Here is a 24,506-nt window from a genome sequence, read left to right on the forward strand (position 1 = left end):
GAAAGGATATTAAAAGAAACATTATTCAATGACGAATGGATTGTGTGGATCTCGTCTTTGGACACTCATTACACAGAACGAGTCAAACTGAACTTTTGCAATGAAACTCACAATGTTAGTGAGTCAATGAGTAAAAGACAGAAATGCTGTGTATGTTCAGCGGGGCTCCAGCGAGTGATTTATAGTTTCTTACATGGAGTATAAAGTTCAGTCTGCAGGTCAGCAGGATACAGATCTCTCACCATCGCTCCATCATCTTCTCCTGAATCCAGCCAGCGGCCACATGGGAACCGGAGTCTCTGGCCCTGAGACGGAGCATCAATCTCTACCCAGTCCAAAAACCAACCAGACGATCCTCCTGAAAAAACAACAGGGTTCCCACAGGTCCTGGTGCCATTTCTCTACAGTATATTCAACGGTCTTAGGACTCAAACGTAATGAGAAAAGTCAACTATATTCATTACATTAAATATAATGAAGTGCTGGTGGTGTAAGACACTTAACTCCAGGTTGCTCCGGGGGGATTGTCCCTGTAATAAGTGCACTGTAAGTCGCTTTAGATAAAAGGGTCTGCCAAATGCATAAATGTGAATGTAAAGAAAATCATAATGAGATTTAATGCAGACTTTGGTATCTTTTATTTATTTATTTTAATCTCCATTTCTCCCTAATTTGGAATGCACAATTCCCACTACTTAGTAAGTCCTCGTGGTGGCGCGGTTACTCGGCTCATTCCGGGTGGCAGAGGACTAATCTTAGTTGCGTCCGCGTCTGAGAGCGTCAATCCGCGCATCTGATCACGTGACTCGTTGTGCATGACACCGCGGAGACTCACAGCATGTGGAGACTCATGCTACTCTCCACGATCCACACACAACTCACCACACGCCCCATTGAGAGAACCACTAATCACCACCATGAGGAGGTTACCCCATGTGACTCTACTCTCCCTAGCAACCGGGCCAATTTGTTTAACCCATGTGACTCTACCCTCCCTAGCAACCAGGCCAATTTCGTTACCCCATGTGACTCTACCCTCCCAAGCAACCGGGCCAATTTGGTTACCCCATGTGACTCTACCCTCCCTAGCAACCGGGCCAATTTGTTTACCCCATGTGACACTACCCTCCCTAGCAACCGGGCCAATTTGGTTACCCCATGTGACTCTACCCTCCCTAGCAACCAGGCCAATTTGGTTACCCCATGTGACTCTACCCTCCCTAGCAACCGGCCAATTTGTTTACCCCATGTGACACTACCCTCCTAGCAACCGGGCCAATTTGGTTACCCCATGTGACTCTACCCTCCCTAGCAACCGGGCCAATTTGTTTACCCCATGTGACACTACCCTCCCTAGCAACCGGGCCAATTTGTTTACCCTCCCTAGCAACCAGGCCAATTTCGTTACCCCATGTGACTCTACCCTCCCTAGCAACTGGGCCAATTTGGTTACCCCATGTGACTCTACCCTCCCTAGCAACCGGGCCAATTTGTTTACCCCATGTGACACTACCCTCCCTAGCAACCAGGCCAATTTGGTTGCTAAGGAGTCACTCAGCACTCCCTGGATTCAAACTCACAACTCCAGGTGTGATAGTAAGCATCAATACTCGCTGAGATACCCCCAGACTTTGGTATCTTTACAAAGCTGAATGCAACATGAATGGAGTGCTTCTGTACAGCTGCCAAGCAACTTAATACTGGACGGGCAACTGACTGTTTGTAAGCAGCTTTATGTGGCATTCGAGCGAATAGTGTCTGAACAAAACCTTATTCAATACCACCTGTCATTCAACCCCAGTGTAGCCTAGATTCAAACACCTGAACTGGCTGAAAGATTAAATGGCTGTCACACTCACCTGCGTTATCGTGGCCAATTCTCAGTTTCTGAAGTTCCCCGAGGTCTACGGCCTCCACGGTAAATACGTCGATCATTCCCTTCTCAAACTTGTTTTTATGTGATTTAGAGGCTTTCAGGTTGATGATTCCTGTTTGTTCGCCAAGCGGACATGAAAACAGGCATTTTATTTTTCATTCAGTTCCCTCAAATTGACTTTTCATTGACAAACTACGGTGTCCTAAATGATCATGATACATCTTTTAAAATTGTAGTTTAAAATGCATTTATCTAGCTTGTAGAAATGTAATATTTCTGTCCATATTGGTGTCATATATATTTAAAAAAATAAAGATGTAAAAATGTCAAGTGGTGTAACTGTCAAGTTAAAGGTGGTAAAACACTTGTCTTGCACCTTGAATACACTTGAGTGTGCATCACGTAAAACACCATAACTTAACTCATAAAACACATAAACGCACACAAAACATTTTTATCACATGACAACAAAATGGCGATCTGTATGTTGGTTAACCCAAGTGTGCCGCACAAGCCCTTAAAAGTGAAGCCAAAACGTCTCGATCGCCCCCCGGTGACTGGTCCTAGTATAGGTCATAAGCCCCGCCTCCCCATGTTATTCAACGGGACGTGAGACCAACTAAACAATTAAATTACACTTCACATATCTTTTTTCCAAAGATAGTTTCTGTCATTTACTGTCGTTTCTATCACGTTGATGTCATTTCAAGTGTTTGTTTTCAAAATAAGTTTGTTTTTATTTATTTGATGCTATAAAAACTCTGCTGTGACATCATGATTGACAGCTGTGATTGACAGGTTCTCTGAGTGAAGTAGTCACTGAAGCACAAACAGACTTTTTTTCGGGATCTTCGGAGGACTGAGAAGATTGGAGCTTTAAATGTAATATCTAAATTTCTATAATTAATTATTTCACACCGTCATAAGTCAAAAGTCAAAAGTGCAGGGGCGTGTGCTTGCGATTGATTCGGCGAGAGTGAGGGCGGGGCCTTGATTTCACGGCTTTACTTCCTGCTCACTACTGCGCAGGTCTGGTCTCGAAATCGCAACTGCGCAGACTCAAGTCCCAAGATGTCAGCGCCATATCGGGACACTGGCGGCTTCAGTTCTCACCAATGGAAAAGAGCGAAGGGGCGTCGGCCATCTTTTTTTTTACAGTCTATGGGTTAAACCCATGGGCTTGGAGGAGGTACCCTTTAGGTACCCCCATAATCAAAACAAGACAAACCTTTTTGAAAAAATAATTATTCACTGATTATTTTTAAGAGACACTAATAAGAGATTTTTCCAAACTACTTATGTCAACATTTCTATTTTCAATAATTCCAGCTTTTAAATTAAACTTATTTTTTACTGTCTCTGGACAGTTACACCACATGACATTTCTTACTTAAAGCCCCAGAAAAACGATCAAAATGACTTTGAACTCCTGTTCATCACGCCATTGACCCTTATAGCAATAACAGCCAAAGTGTGCGTCGTCACCTGTGTCGTCATTCTCTCCATATAGGATGGCGAAGACGTTGGCGTCTGTTCCCGCATGCTTCTTTTCTCCTGTTTTGATTCTCATCGTGTATGTCGTTGACATGGCTACAACACAACAAATAAGAGGCCATTCTTTGAACATGTCGAAATGATCATTATCGTACATTTCGTTTCATAACATCTCAAATTGACTTAGGGAAGAGTGGGGTAAGTTGTGCCAGTTTTTACTCAACCTAATTATATTTCAGGATGCTATCAATCGACATCAAAGGACAATATCTACAAGATAGGGCCATAGAAATATATATGTTATCAGCATAACTACCACTATACAGTCACATGACCGAGAATCAAGGGGCCCGTCACCTTTCTGCTCCAAGCCCAGTGTGGCCCCAGACTCCTCCTCGTCATCATCCTTCCTCATGAAGGCCTCATCCACGGGAACGAGCTCTCGTGCGATCTGACCGTCATCTTCATCAACTGCCAGCCAGCGATTACAGGGGAAGTAATACCTGCATTGAAACCCGATAGGAAGAGATATTTAGATCGCCTGAGCGGTGAGAAGCTTGTGTGTAGTTCTGTGTTATGTGGCGGGATCTGTAAGCAGTTTAACTCAGTGAACTCATGAATAAATCGACACATGGTGATCTTCATTTGATCCAGGCTCCTCAAGTGATATCTGTGTCAGGCCAGAATCTCAGGACTCACGTGGTGTCATCTTTAGTGTCCACGATTTCCACCCGGTCCAGATACCAGGCCGACTGTTGGCTGTTGTCATGACGAATCCTCAGTTTCTTCAGAGGTCCCAGTTCAACTGCTGTGATGGAGAAATTGTCCTCCTGCATTTCAGCAGTTGAAAGCATACAGGTGGTGTGACATGTTTGCAGAACAGAGGAAAAGATAATCTCTACTGAAAGAAATGGAGAAATTATTGATTAAACCAGCCTAGAAACCTGATAGTGGGAGACCACCTTAAACCAGCTAGGAACAGCTTTTTCACACACAAATATATATATAATATATAATTGTTCATAAGAATTAATTACACATGCAAACACAACAATGACTAAAGGTTTGCATAGCATGCAGACATGATTTTAGTCATGAGATTTCACAGAATGAGTTTCATTCTGTGTCATTTGAGTCATCATTGAGTCTGTGTCGTGTATTTGGCGCCATCTCCTGGTGGTCATATGTAACATTGTGCTTCATGTGGATTATCTAATGATCTATACATCTGATTATCTTGTGTGTGGACTCGACTGAAAGATAATCACAGACTCTAAATAATGTTATGTCATCTTTTATGTTACGTTTATTTTTCACGATGTTATAAGTGAAACTGCGATATATATAAGCAACACCAACGTAATTGTCAAAGACATATATTTAGCTGTTACTCGCTATATTTTAGTCTAATTAAAACAACTTGTCTGATTGTATTTTACTCTATGAGAGCTTTCCAACAACATATGACACATGAATATTTGATGAGTTTCATTCTGTGTCATTTGAGTCATCATTGAGTCTGTGTCGTGTATTTGGCGCCATCTCCTGGTGGTCATATGTAACATTGTGCTTCATGTGGATTATCTAATGATCTATACATCTGATTATCTTGTGTGTGGACTCGATTGAAAGATAATCACTGACTCTAAATAACGATGTGATATATTTTGTTCTGTTTATGTGTCGGGAAGTTATAAGTGAAAATGCGGCATATAAGCAGCAGCAACATAATAGTCAAAGACATATATTTAGCTGTTACTCGCTATATTTTTGTCTATGAGTAAAACAAAAAGTCTGATTGTATTTTACTCTTTGAGAGCTTTCCAACAACATATGACACATGAATATTTGATCAATCTGATGTTTTTACTGATTGTAATAATATGTGCAGTGCAATTAAAAAAATTTAAAATTATAAAAATGTAACACTTCTGATTTATCTGCCAATTTGAAAGCACATGTTCAGTTTTGGTCATAATGTCTACATGCATTGGAAAGTCGAGCTTTTAAACTTTCAAACGAGTCCTATTTTGTGTTGCTGTCATGGGTGTTTTGTTGATTTATGTTTTGAAACATTTAGTTCCTGTTTCCTGTCATGTGTTCCTGGTCATGTGATGTACTGTTTTCCCTCCATGTTCACGTGTCTTGTCTTCATTGGTTCATTGTTTGATGATCTTGAGTTCTGTTTGTTCATTGGTTTATGTTCTCCTATGTCTAACACTCATGTTTTCCATTGTCCCTGGTCAGGTATTGTGCATATGTTTACATCAAGCCATGTTTTAAGTCAAGTCAATTTCATGTTTATGTTTCTCGTTTGAAGTTTGGCTTTTTTGCACATTGCACGTAAACACCTTTAAACCTTTTTACCTTTGCGTGCATGCCGTTTTATATTTTGACGTAAAAGACAAGTCAATGTAATGTAAACAGTGTTGTGTTGCATTTTTGTATTGTTGTGCTTGTAAACACAATCATTGAGTCTGTAAACATCAGATCATCGCTCTGTCACATTGGCCTTGATTCAGTGCAGCATATTCAATGTGTGCGTTCAATAATAGATGAGTTCACATTAACAGATGAGTAAGAGTATACGACAACATCTACTGTGAATAACACAAGAGACGTGATCAGATTGCCAGACTTCCTGCGGTTAGCGAGAAGCCACGACGTGAGATGTTTCACCTCCTCTCTTTAGACATGTATGAGTGACATCATCTCACCTGTCCACGCTCAAATTTGTTCAGATGGTTTGATTTTCTCAGGGGTCTCTCTCCGGTGTCTCCGTTCTCGCCATAGATGTTGATGAAAACATTGGCATCGGTTCCAGCTCCCATCATATTACCTGTGAACACGTTGACCTCATATGTGTTTTCTGTGGAGAAAACAATTGTATAACGTTGTTCATTATTTAAGAGCTTGATTTTCAGTGATACTCTGGCTAAAATGATCTGTGATTTTGCAACTTTTAAATACTTAATGCTTTGGACACTCTGAAAACACCCTGAGACCCTTTGGAATAGGATTAGATTTTTACACTTTCTAAAGAAAATGTGAGCGGTGTATGTCTGTGAAAACATCTGTCATGGTTGGTTTCTAAGTAGCTGCTATGTGGTTGTTTATGTATTCTTTGTGTTTTTACAGTGTTGGCATGCAGTTGCTGGGGTTTTCTGTATGGTTGATTGATGCTTGGCTGTTGCTAAGGTGTTCTATGTCGCTATGAATTTGATTTGGAGTTCTGGGTGGTTGCCAAGGCATGGTGTTATTTGGTTACTATGATGTTCTGTTACTATGTGGTTTCTAGCATTGCTATGTGGTTACTAGGGTGTTCTGGGTGTTTAAGCGTGTTGCTATGCATTTACTAGTGTGTTAGCAATATGTGGAAATGGTAATATTGCATTATGTGGTTGCTAAGGTGTTCTGATTGGTTTTTATAGTGTTGAAATGTGGTTGCTAGGGTGTTGGTAATATGTGGTAATGGTAATATTGTATTATGTGGTTGCTAAGGTGTTCTGATTGGTTTTTATAGTGTTGAAATGTTGTTGCTAGGGTGTTGGTAATATGTGGTAATGGTAATATTGAATTATGTGGTTGCTAAGGTGTTCTGATTGAGTTTTATAGTGTTGAAATGTGGTTACTAGGGTGTTGGTACTATGTGGTAATGGTAATATCGTATTATGTGGTTGCCAAGGTGTCCTGAGTGGTTTTAAGTGTGTTAATATGTAGTTGCTAGGGTGTTGGTAATATGTGGTAATGGTAATATTGTATTATGTGGTTGCTAAGGTGTTCTGATCGGTTTTTATAGTGTTGAAATGTGGTTGCTAGGGTGTTGGTAATATGTGGTAATGGTAATATCGTATTATGTGGTTGCCAAGGTGTCCTGAGTTGTTTTAAGTGTGTTAATATGTAGTTGCTAGAGTGTTGGTAATATGTGGAAATTGTAATATTGTATTATGTGGTTGCTAAGGTGTCCTGAGTGGTTTTTAGAGTGGTGCTTTGTGGTTACTAGGGTGTTCTGAGTGTTTTCAACATGTTGCTATGCAGTTGCAAGGGTGTTGTCAATATGTGGAAATGGTAACAAGTGGTTGATAAGTTGTTCTGAGTGTTTTTGAAGCATCGCTATGTGGTTCCAAGGTTGTTTTTGGTGGTTGCCAGGGTTTTGCTATGTTGTTGCTAAAATCTTCTGAGTGGTTTTTAGCATGTTGTTATGCAGTTGCTGGGTTTTCCAAGTTGTTGCCAGGACGATGCTTTGCAGTTGCTAAGGTGTTCCAAATGTTGTTGTTTTTTGCATATTGCTATGAAATTGCTAGGGTGTTCCGAGTAGCTGCCATATGTGGTTTATAAGGTATTCTGAGTGTTTTAGCATGTTGCTATGCAGTTGCTTGGTTGTTGCTTAAATGTGGTAATGGTAACAAGTGGTTGATAAGGTGTATTGGGTGTGTTTTTTAGAACATTGCTATGTGGTTGCTAAGCTCTTCTGAGTGGTTTTTAACATGTTGCTATGCAGTTCCTGGGTTTTTCCAATTGCAGTTGCTAAGGTGTTTTGAGTGTATTTTTTAGCATAATGCTATGTGGTTGCTAGAGTGTTCCAAGTGGCTGCCATGAGTGGTTGATAAGGTATTCTGAGTGCTTTTTAGCATGTTGCAATTCAGTTCCTGAGGTTTTCCAGGTGGTTGCCAGGGCAATGCTTGGCAATTGCTAGGGTGTTCTGAGTGGTTGCCAGATGTGGTTGTAATGGTGTTCTGAGTGGTATTTAGCAAGTTGCTATGCAGTTGCTAAGTAACAACCAATTTTAGTAGCACCCTTAAAACCACACAGAAAACCCTAGTAACCGCATAACAATATGCTAAAAATTCTGATCTCAGTTCAATGCCGAAATTTGAACAGAAGAAGAATTGTTTTAGGGATTTGAAAAAATACCAAAACAAAGGTCAGAGCAACCATTATAGGGAGTTTAATTTATATAATGCTTTTCCCTTGCTCAAAGCGCTCTACAAGCAACTGGTGGGACATTGAAGCAGCATGTTTAGCCATGGCAAGCACCACTCATTCTGAATGGACAGCATTGATCTCACAGATGAATGACATGATTGACAGATAAAGGGGCGGGGTTTATACCCTCCAGTTCTTCGTTGCCTTCTGGTAGAAGTTCTACCACCATCTCTCCATCCTCTTCATCAGATGCCAGCCAGCGATCGCAGGGAAATAAATACGTCATCACCACCTCTCGCATCTCTTCCTCACCTCCCTCCTCATCATCCTCATTTTTCTTTTTCTTCTTCTTTTTCTTTTTATCTTCTTTCTTCTCTTTTGGCACCAGGGCCATCATCAGGCGCTTGATCTCCACCCTGTCCAGAAACCAGCCAGAACCGATACCCGCGCCGTCAGTACCGACACGGACCTTGAAGATTTTTCCAACATCTTTAGCTTCAACCTGTTGCAATGACACAGATCAGAAATGGGTGTGATGATGAAGGTTAGATCAATGTCTCTCAACTTGTTTTGCTTTTAGGACTCTACATTGGGCACAACAACCTACCAACACTGTTTTTAATACGAAAGTTTCAAATTTAGCCCCTAGCCCCATTCTGTTCTCTAGATGCATCTTTCCCACATCTTGCATGCTTTCCTCTCAAACTTGAGTACACAGAGTATTCTCTACAGTTTTGAACAAGTAAAAATGTTAGTAAAAAAAAGTACTATAATGATATTATATCTGTTAGGGTACAATGGGGCTGAAGACCTCCCAATGGTGTTCCTATTGGATGTCATTTTCCCCTAAAACATTAGATGGCAGAAATATCTATTACACCTCCTAAACCTCTGTAGCAACGCTTAGCAACATGCTAGCAACACATAGCTAAATGCTAACAATGCTAGCAAAAGTTGGCAACAGGCTAGCAACACCAAGCAATAACATGCTAGAAACATTTTAGTAACACCTAGCAACATGCTAGTAGTGCCTAGCTACATTCTAAAACATGCTTAATATGCATATAAGCATGTTAGGAACACCTAGCTTCATGTTAAACGCTCACACACACGCACGCACACACGCACGCACACACACACACACACACACAAAGAGATTCATACACACACACACACACACACACAAACACACACATACTGACACAAACACACACACACACCACACCCTCACACGCAGGCACGCACGCATGCATGCACACACACACACTAACACAGACACACACATCACACCCTCACACACACACACACACACACACATCAGACATCACACATCACACCCTCACACACACTAACACAGACACAGACACACACACACACACACTCACAAACACATTGACACAAACACACTCTAACACACACACACATCACACATCACGCACGCACGTGCACACACACACACACACACACACACACACACACACACACACACACACACACACACAATTTAGGGTTAGGGACCCTAACACCTAACCCTGCTCTCCACAACCCAATCAGAACATACCTGGGACCCACCCGCTGAGAACCGCTGCTTTAGACATTTACCTTGAATATCTCTGTTGTTCCTCTTTCAAAATTATTTGACCTGCTCCCCAGACCGAGGACTTCAGACTTTCCCTGATCTCCATATATCTGGATGAAAACATTAGCGTTCGTGCCACCCCCCCAGATGTCCCCCGTTACCACGGTAACCTCATAGTTTATTACTAGAAGAGAGTAACACAAACAACTGACATTCAAACAGAATTCTGAAATTTCATGTGATACAATGTACTGTATTATACTGTATGAGTGTTTACATTGTTCCACATCGAGTATTTCACTGGGGTAAATCTCCACTTCAGTTTTCCCATCAGCCTCATCTCTGCACAGCCAGCGGTGACTGGGGAACATGTAGTGACTGCCATGATTGGGCACCATGATCTGAACGCTGTCCAGAAACCAACCGGCACGCATTCCCTCATTAGTGTGACCGATCATGAGCCGGTTGATCTGCGTCAGAGACGAATAAATGCAAATCTTAAAGGTTTACAAGAGCTAAAATTATCGTCTAGAGTTTTAATATGTCAGTCAAAGAAGTGAACACATACCTGCCCAATATCAAAAGTGTCAACGGTGAAAATATCGACCCGTCCGGTCTCAAAGTAATTACGCAGGTTGTTGTCAGAGACCACGAGCATCATTCTGCAGGTGTCTCCCTTCTCACCGTACAACTTCACAAACACTTTAGAGTCTGAACTTCCTCCGCTGACATTCCCCGTCTTCACTGCGATGTGATAGCTGACATCTGAACCCAAACAATCGTCCGATTGAACTCGTCATTCAAAGCAGCGATCAACTGGAATATTTATATAACAGTATAATGTGTCATAAAATGATTAAACTGACTGTAAAGTCTTTGTCCATCTGCGAATGGCACCAGCTCACGAACAATCTGGCCGTCGTCTTCATTGCGGTCGAGCCATCTGAACAGATGAAGATAAATATGGAGAAAAAGCCAAAAGCTAGTTACAATGTAAGTCAATGGGGAACATATTTATGAGGGTTTAACCCTTTACGCTCTGAAGATGTTTTTAAAGATTGTTTATGTTTCAGAGGCACACCCAAAATTAAAGGCTTATAACTCGACAAAGAAAAAAATAAATAAACGAAATAACAAGGAGAGTCAAGTGTTTGGTATCATTGTAAAGAAAACTTTTCATTTTTTTTAAATGATTTAGATTGCGACATTCTGAGACTCTCAGTCTAAGAAACTGCTGGAAAATGTAATTAATTAACATTATATATCTCTATGGATGTATAGAGATGCAAACACAACAATGACTAAAGGTTTGCATAGCATGCACACATGATTTTACTCATGAGATTTCACAGAATGAGTTTCATTCTGTGTCATTTGAGGCATCATTGAGTCTGTGTCGTGTGTTTGGCGCCATCTCCTGGTGGTCATATGTAACATTGTGCTTCATGTGGATTATCTAATGATCTATACATCTGATTATCTTGTGTGTGGACTCGATTGAAAGATAATCACAGACTCTAAATAATCATATGTGAGATTTTATGATCTTTTTATATATAAGCAAAAACGCGGCATATAAGCAACAGCTTCATAATTGTCAAAGACATATATTTAGCTGTTACTCGCTATATTTTAGTCTGTGAGTAAAACAAATAGGCTGGTTGTATTTTACTCTTTGAGAGCTTTCCAACAACATAAACACACATTTTGATTTTGTGTTCAAATGATGCACTTTTGAGGCGCTAAAGTAGCTAAATTAATGCCTTTTCAAACAAAAATGAGTGTGGACGTGGCCTTAGTAAAAGAGGACAGTAACCTGTCACATGGGAATTCTACAGCCTGTGACTCAGCTTGCCCCTCCTCTCTGATGGACACTTTATCTAGGAACCAACCGCAGCCTCCGCCCCGCCCATCATGACCGATTCTCACCCTGTGCACCTGACCGATACACACCGCCTCGATAATGAACTCGTCAGCCTGTGACAAAACACACACAGAAGTTAGTGTGACAAACAGTGGTGTGTTCTTGAGACTAGAGCTCCGTTAAAACTCGACTCACGTTCCCCTTCTCAAACTTGTTAACGTTGTTCTTGCAGTTGACTAGGACACGGTCGCCAGTGTCGCCACGGTCACCGATCAGACACAGAAAGACAGAAGCGTCAGTCCCACTGCCACCCATGCTCCCCGTGTAGACGGTCACTCGATACTTTATAACTGCAGGAAAACAAGCATAACATTTATCAGTCAGCAAAATTAGCATATTCATGTACACCAAACAAAATCTATCTCTTAACCCTTTCATGCATTGCTCGGGTCTTTAGTGACCCGGGACCTCGTTCATTGTTTGGGGGAGTTATGCTGACACCTCTTTAGTATTCCTCAACCTTCCTCCTCTGAATAGTATAAAAAAAAATAAATAAATAAAAAATAAAAAAAGCAAAATAATATATAGATTTTTTTTCGTAACAGCGTAATTACCATAAGTGTATAGGGTCATAAAAGACCCGAGATATGTAATAGAGTCACCTTGTTTTTGTGCTTGCATAAATCATATTTTTTGGATTGTTAATATCTATATAGGTTTACTATCACAGGCAGGACCATAGCAAGGTATTCTGGGCCGCCGGACTCTATATTGCTCTGGGCCCCTTTCCTATTAACAATTGTGGAGCGGAGGGGGGCAGGGCCGGGTCGGAATATCGTGCACCCGGTCCCCAATCGGCCTGATGTGGTGCCGAAGCCCAGGAAGGCGGAGGGATGCCCGTCGCAGAGTCCTCGACCCCTCCGCGTCTCTGGGGACGGCAGGGCACTCCTCCGCCCCCGGCAGCGGCTCCCTCGCTCCAGGTGGTCGGGGTATCCAGTCCCCACTTGCCCCGCGGACGACGGCTGACGGAGTAGCCCTGACCGCATCCGGGCGGTCGGGCTACTCTGTCACCCGGCAGATAGCAGCGGCGCTCCCCAGGGTGGACGGCAGTGTCGAGGACTCTGCGATGGGCATCCCTCCTCCTTCCCGGGCTTCAGCACCAATGTAACATAGTTAAGGATGGGCAAGGAGGCGGGTGAACCGGCTTGTCATCATAAATTATAATTTAATTAAACTCCAACCAAAAGCACAAACATAAACACACACATGACGGACATGCCCGTAATTCTCTCTCTCTCGAACCATCGTCAGCGGCCGCCTTTATCCCTCACGCACCTCATCAGGCCGATTGGGGACCTGGCGCGCGATATTCCGACTCGGCCCCGCCCCCCTCCGCTCCACACTCCTCCCGCCGTTATCTCAGGCCGGGGTGCCACCGGCATGACGTACACCCCCCCATCCCTGGGGCGGAGTGCATCTTGCGTCCCGCCTTCCTCTCCCCGACGGGCGCTTGACCACGCCCCCACTGCCACAACAATATACAGCTTGGAATTTTTTGTGGGGCCACACTGGACCTGTGGGCCCCTAGAACCGTTTCACCCAACTAGCTATGGCCCTGATCACAGGATATATACTTCTTTGTTATTTCCAGACAAATATTCATATACATTTCGTCTTGTTCTCAAATGGTGGGTCGCAATGCAAAAGTGTGTCACAGGTCTGTTCTGGTAATGCTAAATGTGAATAATGAAATTCAACTAACCACATAATCGTTCATTGTTGTGATAGTAAAATAAATAGAATTACCAGCTTGATAGAAGCTCGTCAAATTAGACAGATGTCAGCATGGACGGGTCATCTGACATAAACTTATCCTTAAAAACCATCAGCAAGACCAAAGACAATATGACACAGACTTTATTAAATACAGATTCACTTGCATTGAGGAGAAAGATGGTTTGTGTCGAACACACTTGCGTTTAGAGCGAATCACTGACTGCCAAGATGAATTATATTGATTATTAATTTTAATGTATTTTAATGTTTTTCAAGGACATTTTTAGACTTTAAAGCCAGTAAAACCAGTTCAGATGCGAGTCGTCCACACCTGGCAGAGGTTCTGTAATCAGTTCTCCTGTAGCTGTAAGTTCTCGCACCACCTCGTTATCATCTTCATTAGTGTCCAACCAGCGCTCACATGGGAATTTATACATTTCCTTTGTTAACGTTTTCATTATGGAGATCTGTGCAGACATAAAGTAGATCAATACTCACACATCATGCGTCTCATAATGTGAAATGTTCAATATAACAGGAACATCTGTCTTATCTTACTCGACTTAAATGCCAGCCAGCGAACGGATTTCTCTTCTCGTGCCAAATTCTCAGTTTTGTCAGTTTCCCGAGATCTGGTAGTTCAACCTGAGGGATAAAATTAATGTAGAATAAATCACATTCAAAGCAGATTTGAAGGAAAACCTCTGAAATGAATAAAAGTGTACACACATAAAACACTCTCACTGATGTGTCCCATAAAAAACATGCTGGAACTAGAAATCCTCTGCCCATTTTCAGTTAATCAAACCAAAAATATTTAATTTGTCCCAACGCAAATGGATTAAACTGTCAAGACAGTTATTCTAGTTGCATCAACTTTTTGAGTAATATGAACAAGGGAGGATTGAGTAAACCTGACAAAAGTAAAAGTCATTGATTTTAGTGTTGTTTGTGTACTGTGGTGTAAATTGTGTGTGCTTTAACCCTTTAAGCTTGAATGGGCCCATCAGAAACAACAATTGTCAAAATATGAATACCTTCAGTCTTCACCAATACAAAATGGGTGTAGTCTGAAAGATTAAAAGCTCTACTTTTCAATGCATGTAGACATTATGACAAAAACAGACCAATTATAAGCGTTTTCCTTTTTTATAATTTATAAAACAAAAAAATTGTACTGCACATATTATTGCAATCAGTAAAAAAATCAATCTGATCAAATAGTCATGTGTCATATGTTGTTGGAAAGATCTTAAAGAGTAAAATACAACCAGACTATTTGTTTTACTCACTGATTAAAATATAGCGAGTAACGGTGACATAATTCTATGTCTTTTGACAATTATGTAGGTGTTGCTTATATGCCACGTTTTTGCTTATAACTTCACGAAAAATAAACGGAACTTAAAATATCACATATTTTACATCGAGTCCACACACAAGATAATCAAATGTATAGATCATTAGATAATCCACATGAAGCACAATGTTACATATGACCACCAGGAGATGGCACCAAATACACGACACAGACTCAATGATGACTCAAATGACACAGAATGAAACTCATTCTGTGAAATCTCATGACTAAAATCATGTCTGCATGCTATGCAAACCTTTAGTCATTGTTGTGTTTGCATGTGTAATTAGTTCTTATGTACAATTATTATCTTTTATTTGTTTGGAGATGTTTTTGGACACTATGATACATTATATTTGTAATGTTGTAACTATTGATTGCTTTGTCGTATCAACACAAAATTTTTCTCAGATACAGTTATGTGGCAAACAATGTTGCGCCAAACACCAGTCCAATTATACAAAGATATAATCCAGTTATCCAGGTGCGTAGATCCAAAAATATGCAAAGGGACAGAATGATGAATCTACACTCAAAAATGGGCCAAATCTCACATGAGTTTATTTATACAGAGGCCTCAACAGAGTAAATAAAAGAGCAAAAAGTGCAGCTGCAAAACATTTTAGGGTTACCCCTTCATCAGTGCTAAATTTAGCACAGATGAAGGGGTAAGCCCGAAAACATTTTGCTGCTGAAATTGGCACTCTTTTTTACTCCATTTTCCATTTTTGAGTGCAGATTCAGTTTCGATTGGAATTCGCTAAATGTCATATAACAAAAATATGAAATCAAGTAAATTTTTGGCTCAAATTTGTTTTGTGATTTTTCATAATTTTCTTTGGCTGAGAGTCTCAAGATGTATCATAATCTACTGTATATCATTTAAAAATAATAAAAAGTTTTCTTTACAATAATATCAAACACTTGCCATCCAAACAGGAAATCTTTAAAAATGCCTTAAAGAGCGTAAGGGTTAAATATTGTATATTCTGTGTATAGATTGTAAAATGTATGTGATATGGTATGTTGAGTGCGAGTTTTAGCGCAACCCACCAAGTCAAAATCCTTCAGTAAGTTAAACTTTTTTGGCTTTTTTAGCAATTTTTAAGCCAAACACCATATATAACATATATATTCAAGCTTGGGGTACACCGTGTTTAAAAGTTTAAGAAGTAGTCACTGAAAACCCCATTTTAACCTGAATATTGAGGTTTTATAGAACAGCTTACCATGAACTTATCGAGCTGGCCCTGCTCAAAGTTATCGGTTTTATTTTCGAGTCTCATCTCATCAGACTTTCCCTTTTCTCCGTATATCTGCAGTAAGATAGACGCGTCGGTTCCTGATCCAGAAATATCCGACGTCCAGATCCAGAGAGACCAGGGATGCTCTGAAGAGCAGGAAATTAATTTAACTTCATGAACTTCACACCTCTGTCTCTCTCACATCACGATCAAACGACTTACTCTTTTGTCTCCTCTGTCTCAGTGAGACCATCTCGTACAGTTCCCTCTCGATTATTCCATCGCCTTCATTCTCATCCAGCCATTTGGAGCAGGGGAACGTCTGCTCGATTCCAGTGAACGGACAAAACACGACCACCTTCAACACAAAAGCAGACTTTAAAAACAACCCTTTTCTAGCTTCTAAAAGATCAGTAGTCTTGAGGCGCTCATTTTGAAAGTGTTTGTTTTTAACGTTTATTCCAGGCAAATGTCTTCCTAGATATGATTTTCCTCTCACCTTCTCACAGTACCAGCCAGCACTGACTCCTCCATTATCATGACCGATCGTCACTCGACTCAAAGGACTGAGCAGAGCTGCGAGCTCCACGTTAAAGATGTCGGTGAGACCGCGCTCAAACTTTCCTCCCTCCAGGAAGACCTTCCCGCTGTTCTTTATGCCTTTAGAACCGTGCAGGGTTGCCTGGATTTTGGAGTTGGTACCAGCACCTCTGACATTCCCAGTCACCACCTGAACATTATACACAATACCTGCAAAAGCATTGTTATAATGCATAACTGCAGTCTGATTCTTGAAAGATTTGACTTTGCATTTGGCTTTGAGAAGTTCTGAATGTTTACCAGTTGGTTGACTCCCTCCAACCAAACTATCTCTCTGTATTTTTCCATCATCTTCATCGATGGCAAACCACCGGTTGATTGGGAACTCATACACACTCTTGTTTCCCAAATCATCCACAATCACCTGAAAATAAAGCATGCAAACTAATTAATACAGCTGCATATGCTGGACTGAACGGGTATCAGCTCAGTATTGTGGCATGTTTGTGATGGATGGTGTCCGTGTGAACAATCTATGTGCATATCTGCATGTGTGTCTCATCAGGAAACTAATCCAGGAGAGTAGTGTGGTGTTTCCTTTCAGTGTGGATAAGATGACTAGAGCTTGAGTGAATGACCTCATCCTGTACGGACAATCTGATAGATGTGATATGAGGTGGAGCACGGGCACTTCACTAGCTCACAAACCTGTTACCACGGCTGTTACATGCTCGTGTGTGTTACAGCACAGAATGAAAGGTACAATTCAACGTTCAAACAGTCTCTCTTGGTCTGCATTATACTTAGGGTTGGAAATGGAGAACTGGTTCTTATTCAGACATTCATTCAAGATGCTAAATGTGAAAGAAGGACACTTATGGTCTGGTCATTTTCAGTGAATCGGTCACTAATTGGCTACTACTGACTGCTCAAAAATTGCATGGTTTTTGTTTAGTGCTGAGTTAAAAGAATATTCCATGTTCAATGCAATTAAACTCAATCGACAGCATTTGTGGCATTGTGTTGATTACCAACAGGGACTAAAAATGAATGTTTAAAAAGTTATTTTTAAAATTACAGTACTGTGCTAAGGGGTGGGTGAAATCCCAGATGCAGTGATGTCAGATCTCGCAACAGAAACAAGATCTTTTTTATCATTCATGGATTATAGGAAAACTCAGACAGCTTCATCATGCCAAAGTGGATGCTTACATAAGTGGGGATAAAACATTGTACAACCAGGCCAGGAACACACCTACTAAGGTAATCACAGTGGTTAAAAGAAGCTACTCTTATAAGCTGAAAAAAAATTTCAGCCAACAATCCTGCATCTGTGTGGAAAAGCCTAAAAATCATCACCAGGTATAAGACACCACCCCCTTACACTGTATCAACGAATGGCTGATGAACTGAATAATGCAGGTTTGAAAAGCCCAGTCTCACACCCCACACCCACTCTGAACTTCCCTTCACTCACACATCAACACCTCCTGGAACCCCCCTCCTGCTACTCAACCTACACTTATGAGGATGTGTGCCGGGTCTTTCAGAAACAAAAGACTAGGAAAGCTTCAGGCCCAGACAGTGCTTCACCTGCCTGTATGGAAGCCTGTGCTGACCAACTGGCCCCCAACTTCACACAGATCTTCAATAGATCCAATAGACTGGATCAGTGTGAAGTTCCCTACTGCTTCAGACGATCCGCCATCATTCCGGTCCCCACAAAACCCCAAATCACAGGATGACTACAGGCCTGTTGCTCTCACATCTGTGGTCATGAAGCCATTTGAGAGACTAGTTTTGACCTACCTGAAGTACATTACTGGACCCCTTTCAATTTGCTTACCGAGCAAACAGGTCTGTGGATGATGCAGTCAACGTGGGATTGCATCATATCCTGCAACATCTAGACAGACCAGGGGCATATGCAAGGATTCTTTTTGTGGACTTCAGTTCGGCTTCCAACACCATCATCCCAGCTAATCTCTGGACTAAATTACACAAACTCCCTGTTCCCATGTCTATCTGTCAGTGGATCACCAGCTTTCTGACAGACAGGCAGCAGCTAGAGAGACTGGAGAAATTCACTTCCAGCACTTGTACGATCAGCAATGGTTCTCCTCATGCATGCGTTCTCTCTCCACTATTCTTCTCCCTGTAGGAATGTCTGCACTGCAAAAGACCCCACTGTCAAGCTCCTGAAGTTTGTAGACAACACCACGGTCATCAGCCTCATCTGCAACGGTAACAAGTCTGAATACAGATGGGAGGTTGATCAGCTGGCTGTCTGGTGCGGTCACAACAACATTAAGCTGAACCAGATCAAAACAGTGGAGATGATAGTGGACTTCAGGAGAAATCTCCCCGCACCACACATCACCATCCTGAACAGCACTATGGCACCAGTGGAGTCATTCAGGTTCCTGGGCTCTACAATCTCTCAGGACCAGAAGAGGGACACCCACATAGACTCTATTGTGATGAAGGCTCAGCAGAGGTTGTTCTTTCTTAACCAGCTGAGGAAGTTCACAATGCCACAGGAGCTGCTGACTCAGTTCTACTCGGCCATCATTGAGTGTCCTGTGTACATCTATAACTGTTTGGTTTGGTTCAGCCACCAAATCAGACAGAAGGAAACAACAATGGACAGCCAGGACTGCTGAGAGGATTATTGGTGCCCCCTGCCCACCCTCCAAGACCTGTACCTGGACCCCACAGACCATGCCAACACCCTCTTTGAACTGTTGCCCTCTTGCCAGCACTACAGAGCACTGAGGACATCCAGGCAGAACAGTTTCTACCCACAGGCCATATTCCACATGACCAATTAAAGTGCCTCAGGACTCCCCCATAGTGCATTAATGTAAATACATAACTCATGTACATATATAAATTAACTCAGATTTAATTCAATAACTGTACAAACCCCTACCTTGCACATACATTTCCACTTGTGGTGGATTTATCAGCAGAGAAAAAATACAGTTTGCAGGGTTCTGGGTATCTCGGCGAGTATTGATGCTGACTATCACACCTAGAGTCACGAGTTCGAATCCAGGATGTGCTGAGAGACTCCAGTCAGGTCTCCTAAGCAACCAAATCGGCCCGGTTGCTAGGGAGGGTAGAGTCACATGGGGTAACCTCCTCGTGGTGGTGATTAGTGGTTCTCTCAATGGGGCGTGTGGTGAGTTGTGTGTGGATCGTGGAGAGTAACATGAGTCTCCACATGCTGTGAGTCTCCGCTGTGTCATGCACAACGAGTCACGTGATAAGATGCGCGGATTGACGGTCTCAGACGCGGAGGCAACTGAGACTCGTCCTCCACCACCCGGATTGAGGCGAGTAACCGCACCACCATGAGGATCTACTAAGTAGTGGGAATTGGGTATTCCAATTCGGGAGAAAAAGGGATAAAAAATTCAAAATAAATAAAATAAATAAAGTTTTCACTCCGGAACAATTGACAATTATTTTTGTTCCCGTTTTCAGTTACGTTTTCATTCCTTGAACTGTTCTTAGTTCCTGATAACCACAAAAAATTATTTCGACTCGTCCTGCCTTTTCTTTATAAAAGTACATATGTGTGTTCCAGTGAGACATTTACAATGGAAGTCAATGGGGGCAATTTTTGGAGGGTTTAAAGTCAGAAATGTGAAGCTTATTATGTTATAAAATCACTTGCATTAATTCTTCTGTTTAAACTTGTGCATTATTTGAGCTGTAAATTATTTAAATCATGATTTTACGGTTTACGGCGTTACGTCGTCATGGCAACGAAGCTGTATAATTGTAAAAGATGCAGTTGGTAAGTGATTTAATGACGGTAAAATCATGTTAACACACATATTGTTTATGTCTTGTGTCTATACTTTTGAATCAGTATTTTAATATTGACAGATTAAACCCCATTGACTTGCATTGGAAGTGACTCACTGGAACACACATTTGTGCTTTATTAAAATAAAAGGAGGGACGAGTCGAATTAGTTTATAAAGTAAAGAGGAAACAGTACCAGAATTGTGAAAGTCTATTTTAAAGTTTCTTCAACAATGTCTTTTGTTTATGGAGGTAAAGTTTGTATTTTACTCATGTTTTACCTTTTCTACAAACCATCCAGCCGAAGAGCCTTTGTTATTGTGTCCAATTGTGATTTTTCTCACTCGTCCTAGATTTGGCGCCTCTATGGTGAATTTATCTTCTGATCCTCTCTCAAAGTTGTTTTTATCATTGTCTAAACGTCTCTCTCCTTTGGGACAGATAAACAAATCACAATGTCACCTGATATGGTATATCAACATGATTTGAGTACAAATGCATTTAAAAAAAACAGATCATAGGAAATGTGATCACATTTGCACCTTAACAGCCCAGCAGCGAGAGACTGCACAGGAAATACAGCAGCGAGCGGTGTAATCCCATGTGTGCTATCATATTCAGTGTCTTACTGAGGACACGCTCAGTGTATGGACGCTTTAGATCTCCTCAACTGGTCAAGCGGCGACACAAAATGGTTCCAAAATAGTTTTTATTGTACAAAATTAAACAAAAAAGTATTTAAAACCACTCATTAAAATGTAATAGTATTAGCACGAACTGCATAGGCTCAGCAGTCTGCACAATAATAAACATAATATAGGCTGAATAGGAAAAATAACAATGTTGTAAATGCATAAACAACAGAAGCTAATTATAAGAAATTACAGGCTGCCTCAATGCAAATTCCACATTCAACATTATTTGCATTTTTTTTGTACATTTTTCTTAATATTTTTTATTATTTGCATGTGTTTGCATGCCCATTTTATGAATGCAACACATGCAAATAATGCACGTGCAACAAAATATTATTATTTATTTTTTATTTGTCTTTGTTCCCGGGGTAGTAAGGGTTATTTCATAATTGCTTATGCCTCAAAAGTCTAGAAATTGGCTTTTATTCCCCACAAACTTTGCTTTTGTGACCAAGACAGTGATATTTTGAAATGTAGCTATTTTCCAGAACATTCTAGATAGATTCAGTGCGGAGTAAACTTGGAGTAACTTCTAGAACTTTCCAGTAATATAAATAGTAGTATAAATACAGGGGATACATATCTGCATTTTTCTGAGATGGCATCAAGAGGCTGCAAGCATCGGGCAGATGCATTTTGCCACGTCTGCGGCCAATTCATCAAGACAAGCGCTAAAAGTACTCCATGGAAGAATCTGCTGAGATGTGTGAGGCCAGTAAGGCATATTTCGGCATGCCTGTTGGGGATCAAGACAAGCCCTGGGCATCTCATTTCACCTGCAGGCACTGCAAAACAACTCTGGAAGGTAAGATGGACAATTGTTGCTTGGAATTTTGTGTTATACATTTTTTTGGTACGCCTTTGGGACAGCAGGGACACCAAGGTGCACTACCACAGGTGGGACTGGCCACAGCAGACAGAGTTCTCCATGGGGAGGAACAACGTCAAGTGGGAACCACTGATGGACCCCCGGAAGGTGCTGACACCACCACCACTGCACATCAAATTGGGCCTCATGAAACAATTAGTCAGAGCTCTAGATAAGGAGTCGGCAGCTTTCACGTACCTTTAAGACTTCTTCCCTAAAATATCTGAGGCAAAGGTCAAAGCCGGTGTATTCATCGGACCACAGATAAAGAAGATCCTGGAGTGCAATGAATTTCCTAAGAAGCTCACTAGTAAGGAGAAAGCGGCTTGGAACAGATTTGCCGCAGTGGTTCGGGGCTTCCTGGGCAATCACAAGGCTGAAAACTATGTGGAGCTGGTTGAGACTGAAGAACTACGGCACAATGGGCTGAAGGACGTCCCACAAAGTCCATATCCTTGATGCTCATCTTGATAAACTCAAGGAGAACATGGGAGCATACTCGGAGGAGAAGGCGAGCGCTTCCATCAGGATATACTGGACTTTGAAAGGCGCTACCAAGGATAGCATAATGATGGGAGGCGACATTTGAGGGCTGATTCGTGAAAGTGATCTCGAAAAACGACTCACTTCTAAACCTTTTATAGTCATTTTTGTATTACTTTAGTATAAATACATGTTCATTTGGATTTATATGTTGTTTTTTATAATAGGATGCAGATGCTGGAATAACCGGAGAAGAACCTCAGAATTAAATGGCACTTGGTTTACGCCTTTTCGTGCATTGCACGGACAATTTCGCCAAATCCACTTGCACCTAGAATTAGTGCGGGCTTGTACGAAAATACCAAAATGTCATGGCCACACCCATTGACTTAGCGAGTTTGGGTTAATGTTAGATTTTTGAATACGTTTGATTTTTGATAGCTATCAGCATATTAGTGTGCATTTAAAACACTCACTGATATAAAGGAGAAAGTAACACTTAAACAGGACATTACCAACATCCTGGTTACCTGTATCACCATTTTCCCCAAATATATTGAGGAAGACATCAGCGTCTGTCCCACTGCCTTTCACATCTGCCGTGAAAACACTCACAACGTATTTATTATCTGCAACCAAAAAAAAAAGCACAATATCACATTTAAAAAGGCAATGCAAGAGCAAACAATTATAGAGAACTATTTGAACAAAAGCAGAGCAGATATTAAATGGAAACCATCTTGAATGCAGTTTCGGGTCAATTTGACCCGTTTAAAATTTTAACTTTAAAAGAGTGAAATCAAACTCCAGGAGTCTCTCACATTTGGGCATGTCCATGGGGTCGAGAGTGCCGAGGAGGTCGCGAACAAATAGGCCGTCGCCCTCGTTTCTGCTCAGCCAGTTGTTGCAAGCGAAATAGAAACGTAAATGTGGTCTGTTCATGTCTGTGACGATGACCCGGTCCAGAAACCAGCTGGCGTTCAGGCCCGTATTATCATGTTCAATCCTGACAGGATAAAGTCAACAGATAGTGGTGATATATTATTCATATATTATTTATCATATTTATTTTAAAAGTGATAAGTTCTGCCATCTCACCTAATTTTTTTTAAAGGTCCAACATTGTGTGTTTTTATACGGAAGACATCGGTTTTGTTTTTTTCAAACGCTGTTCGATTCCTGCAATAAATGTCAATGAAAACAACATCGCACATCATCATTTCTGAAAACACAGGATGCAAAAGCTAACAGATAAGAGAACAACACTCCCTAAATCTCAATAACAACCACACATGGTCAAGACACAGATTGTATTAATGTGAGAACTCAAGGGAATATGGATTTGATCATTTTCAGACAGTCTCGTAGATTATGACTTTATAAATCCCCTTATGGTCCATAAGGGGATTTATAAATGCATACAGTTTAAACATACAGTAGGCTTCTGTAACAGAGTGATAGAGTCGTAACCCCGCCGGCGGGTCAGCAGACTTGAAGAGGTTACGACTCCATCACTCTGTTACAGAAGCCTACTGTATGTTTAAACTGTGTGCATTTTAGCAATATTTTGGAATAGAGATGCAATGTGAAGCCTCAGTTGCATTCCTTCCAGGAATGGCACCCCCGTGCTATATCGCAAAAAACGTTTAAGCTTAAAACGTAAATTACCCAGACACTAGCAAGTCAGGTATATGTGGTATTGTTTGATAGCTTAGAATCGAGCCTTTTCATAGATAACCATCAATTATGCATTTATGTTACTTAAAATAACAAAATAAGGCCTGGAAACATCCGAGTCGCAAATAAGCGCCACCTAGTGGTAATGCGGTAGAAATATTAAAATGAATGTAAAAGTCTTTCAAATAACAGTTGTAATAGTAATAGTTCGCCCAAAAATGAAAATTCTCTGATCATTTACTCACCCTCATGCCATCTGAGGGATCATATATCCAGTGGCGGCATTAATGTCTTCTAAAACGAATCGA

At 41.1% G+C, this 24,506-nt stretch overlaps 1 protein-coding gene across 1 annotated transcript in view; it reads right to left on the bottom strand.

Annotated features, from left to right (window-relative positions):
- The window catches only part of loxhd1b (lipoxygenase homology PLAT domains 1b), a 53,353-nt gene that overhangs the window by 21,161 nt on the left and 7,686 nt on the right, over positions 1-24,506 (bottom strand). The window contains exons 3-25 of the mRNA XM_052093891.1: positions 23,620-23,700; positions 23,343-23,527; positions 23,052-23,150; positions 20,757-20,905; positions 16,960-17,083; positions 16,619-16,869; positions 16,342-16,477; positions 16,105-16,265; positions 14,074-14,160; positions 13,847-13,982; positions 11,935-12,089; positions 11,692-11,852; positions 10,742-10,818; positions 10,444-10,640; positions 10,153-10,345; positions 9,899-10,059; positions 8,483-8,798; positions 6,088-6,239; positions 4,070-4,200; positions 3,728-3,873; positions 3,362-3,466; positions 1,860-1,988; positions 194-358 (exon numbers count right to left, since the gene is read on the bottom strand). Coding sequence (XP_051949851.1) covers positions 194-358; positions 1,860-1,988; positions 3,362-3,466; positions 3,728-3,873; positions 4,070-4,200; positions 6,088-6,239; positions 8,483-8,798; positions 9,899-10,059; positions 10,153-10,345; positions 10,444-10,640; positions 10,742-10,818; positions 11,692-11,852; positions 11,935-12,089; positions 13,847-13,982; positions 14,074-14,160; positions 16,105-16,265; positions 16,342-16,477; positions 16,619-16,869; positions 16,960-17,083; positions 20,757-20,905; positions 23,052-23,150; positions 23,343-23,527; positions 23,620-23,700 — 3,497 coding nt within the window. The remainder of the gene's footprint in view (positions 1-193; positions 359-1,859; positions 1,989-3,361; positions 3,467-3,727; positions 3,874-4,069; positions 4,201-6,087; positions 6,240-8,482; positions 8,799-9,898; positions 10,060-10,152; positions 10,346-10,443; positions 10,641-10,741; positions 10,819-11,691; positions 11,853-11,934; positions 12,090-13,846; positions 13,983-14,073; positions 14,161-16,104; positions 16,266-16,341; positions 16,478-16,618; positions 16,870-16,959; positions 17,084-20,756; positions 20,906-23,051; positions 23,151-23,342; positions 23,528-23,619; positions 23,701-24,506) is intronic.

Source organism: Xyrauchen texanus, chromosome 27 (assembly GCF_025860055.1).
Source record: "Xyrauchen texanus isolate HMW12.3.18 chromosome 27, RBS_HiC_50CHRs, whole genome shotgun sequence".
NCBI classification, from domain to species: domain Eukaryota; kingdom Metazoa; phylum Chordata; class Actinopteri; order Cypriniformes; family Catostomidae; genus Xyrauchen; species Xyrauchen texanus.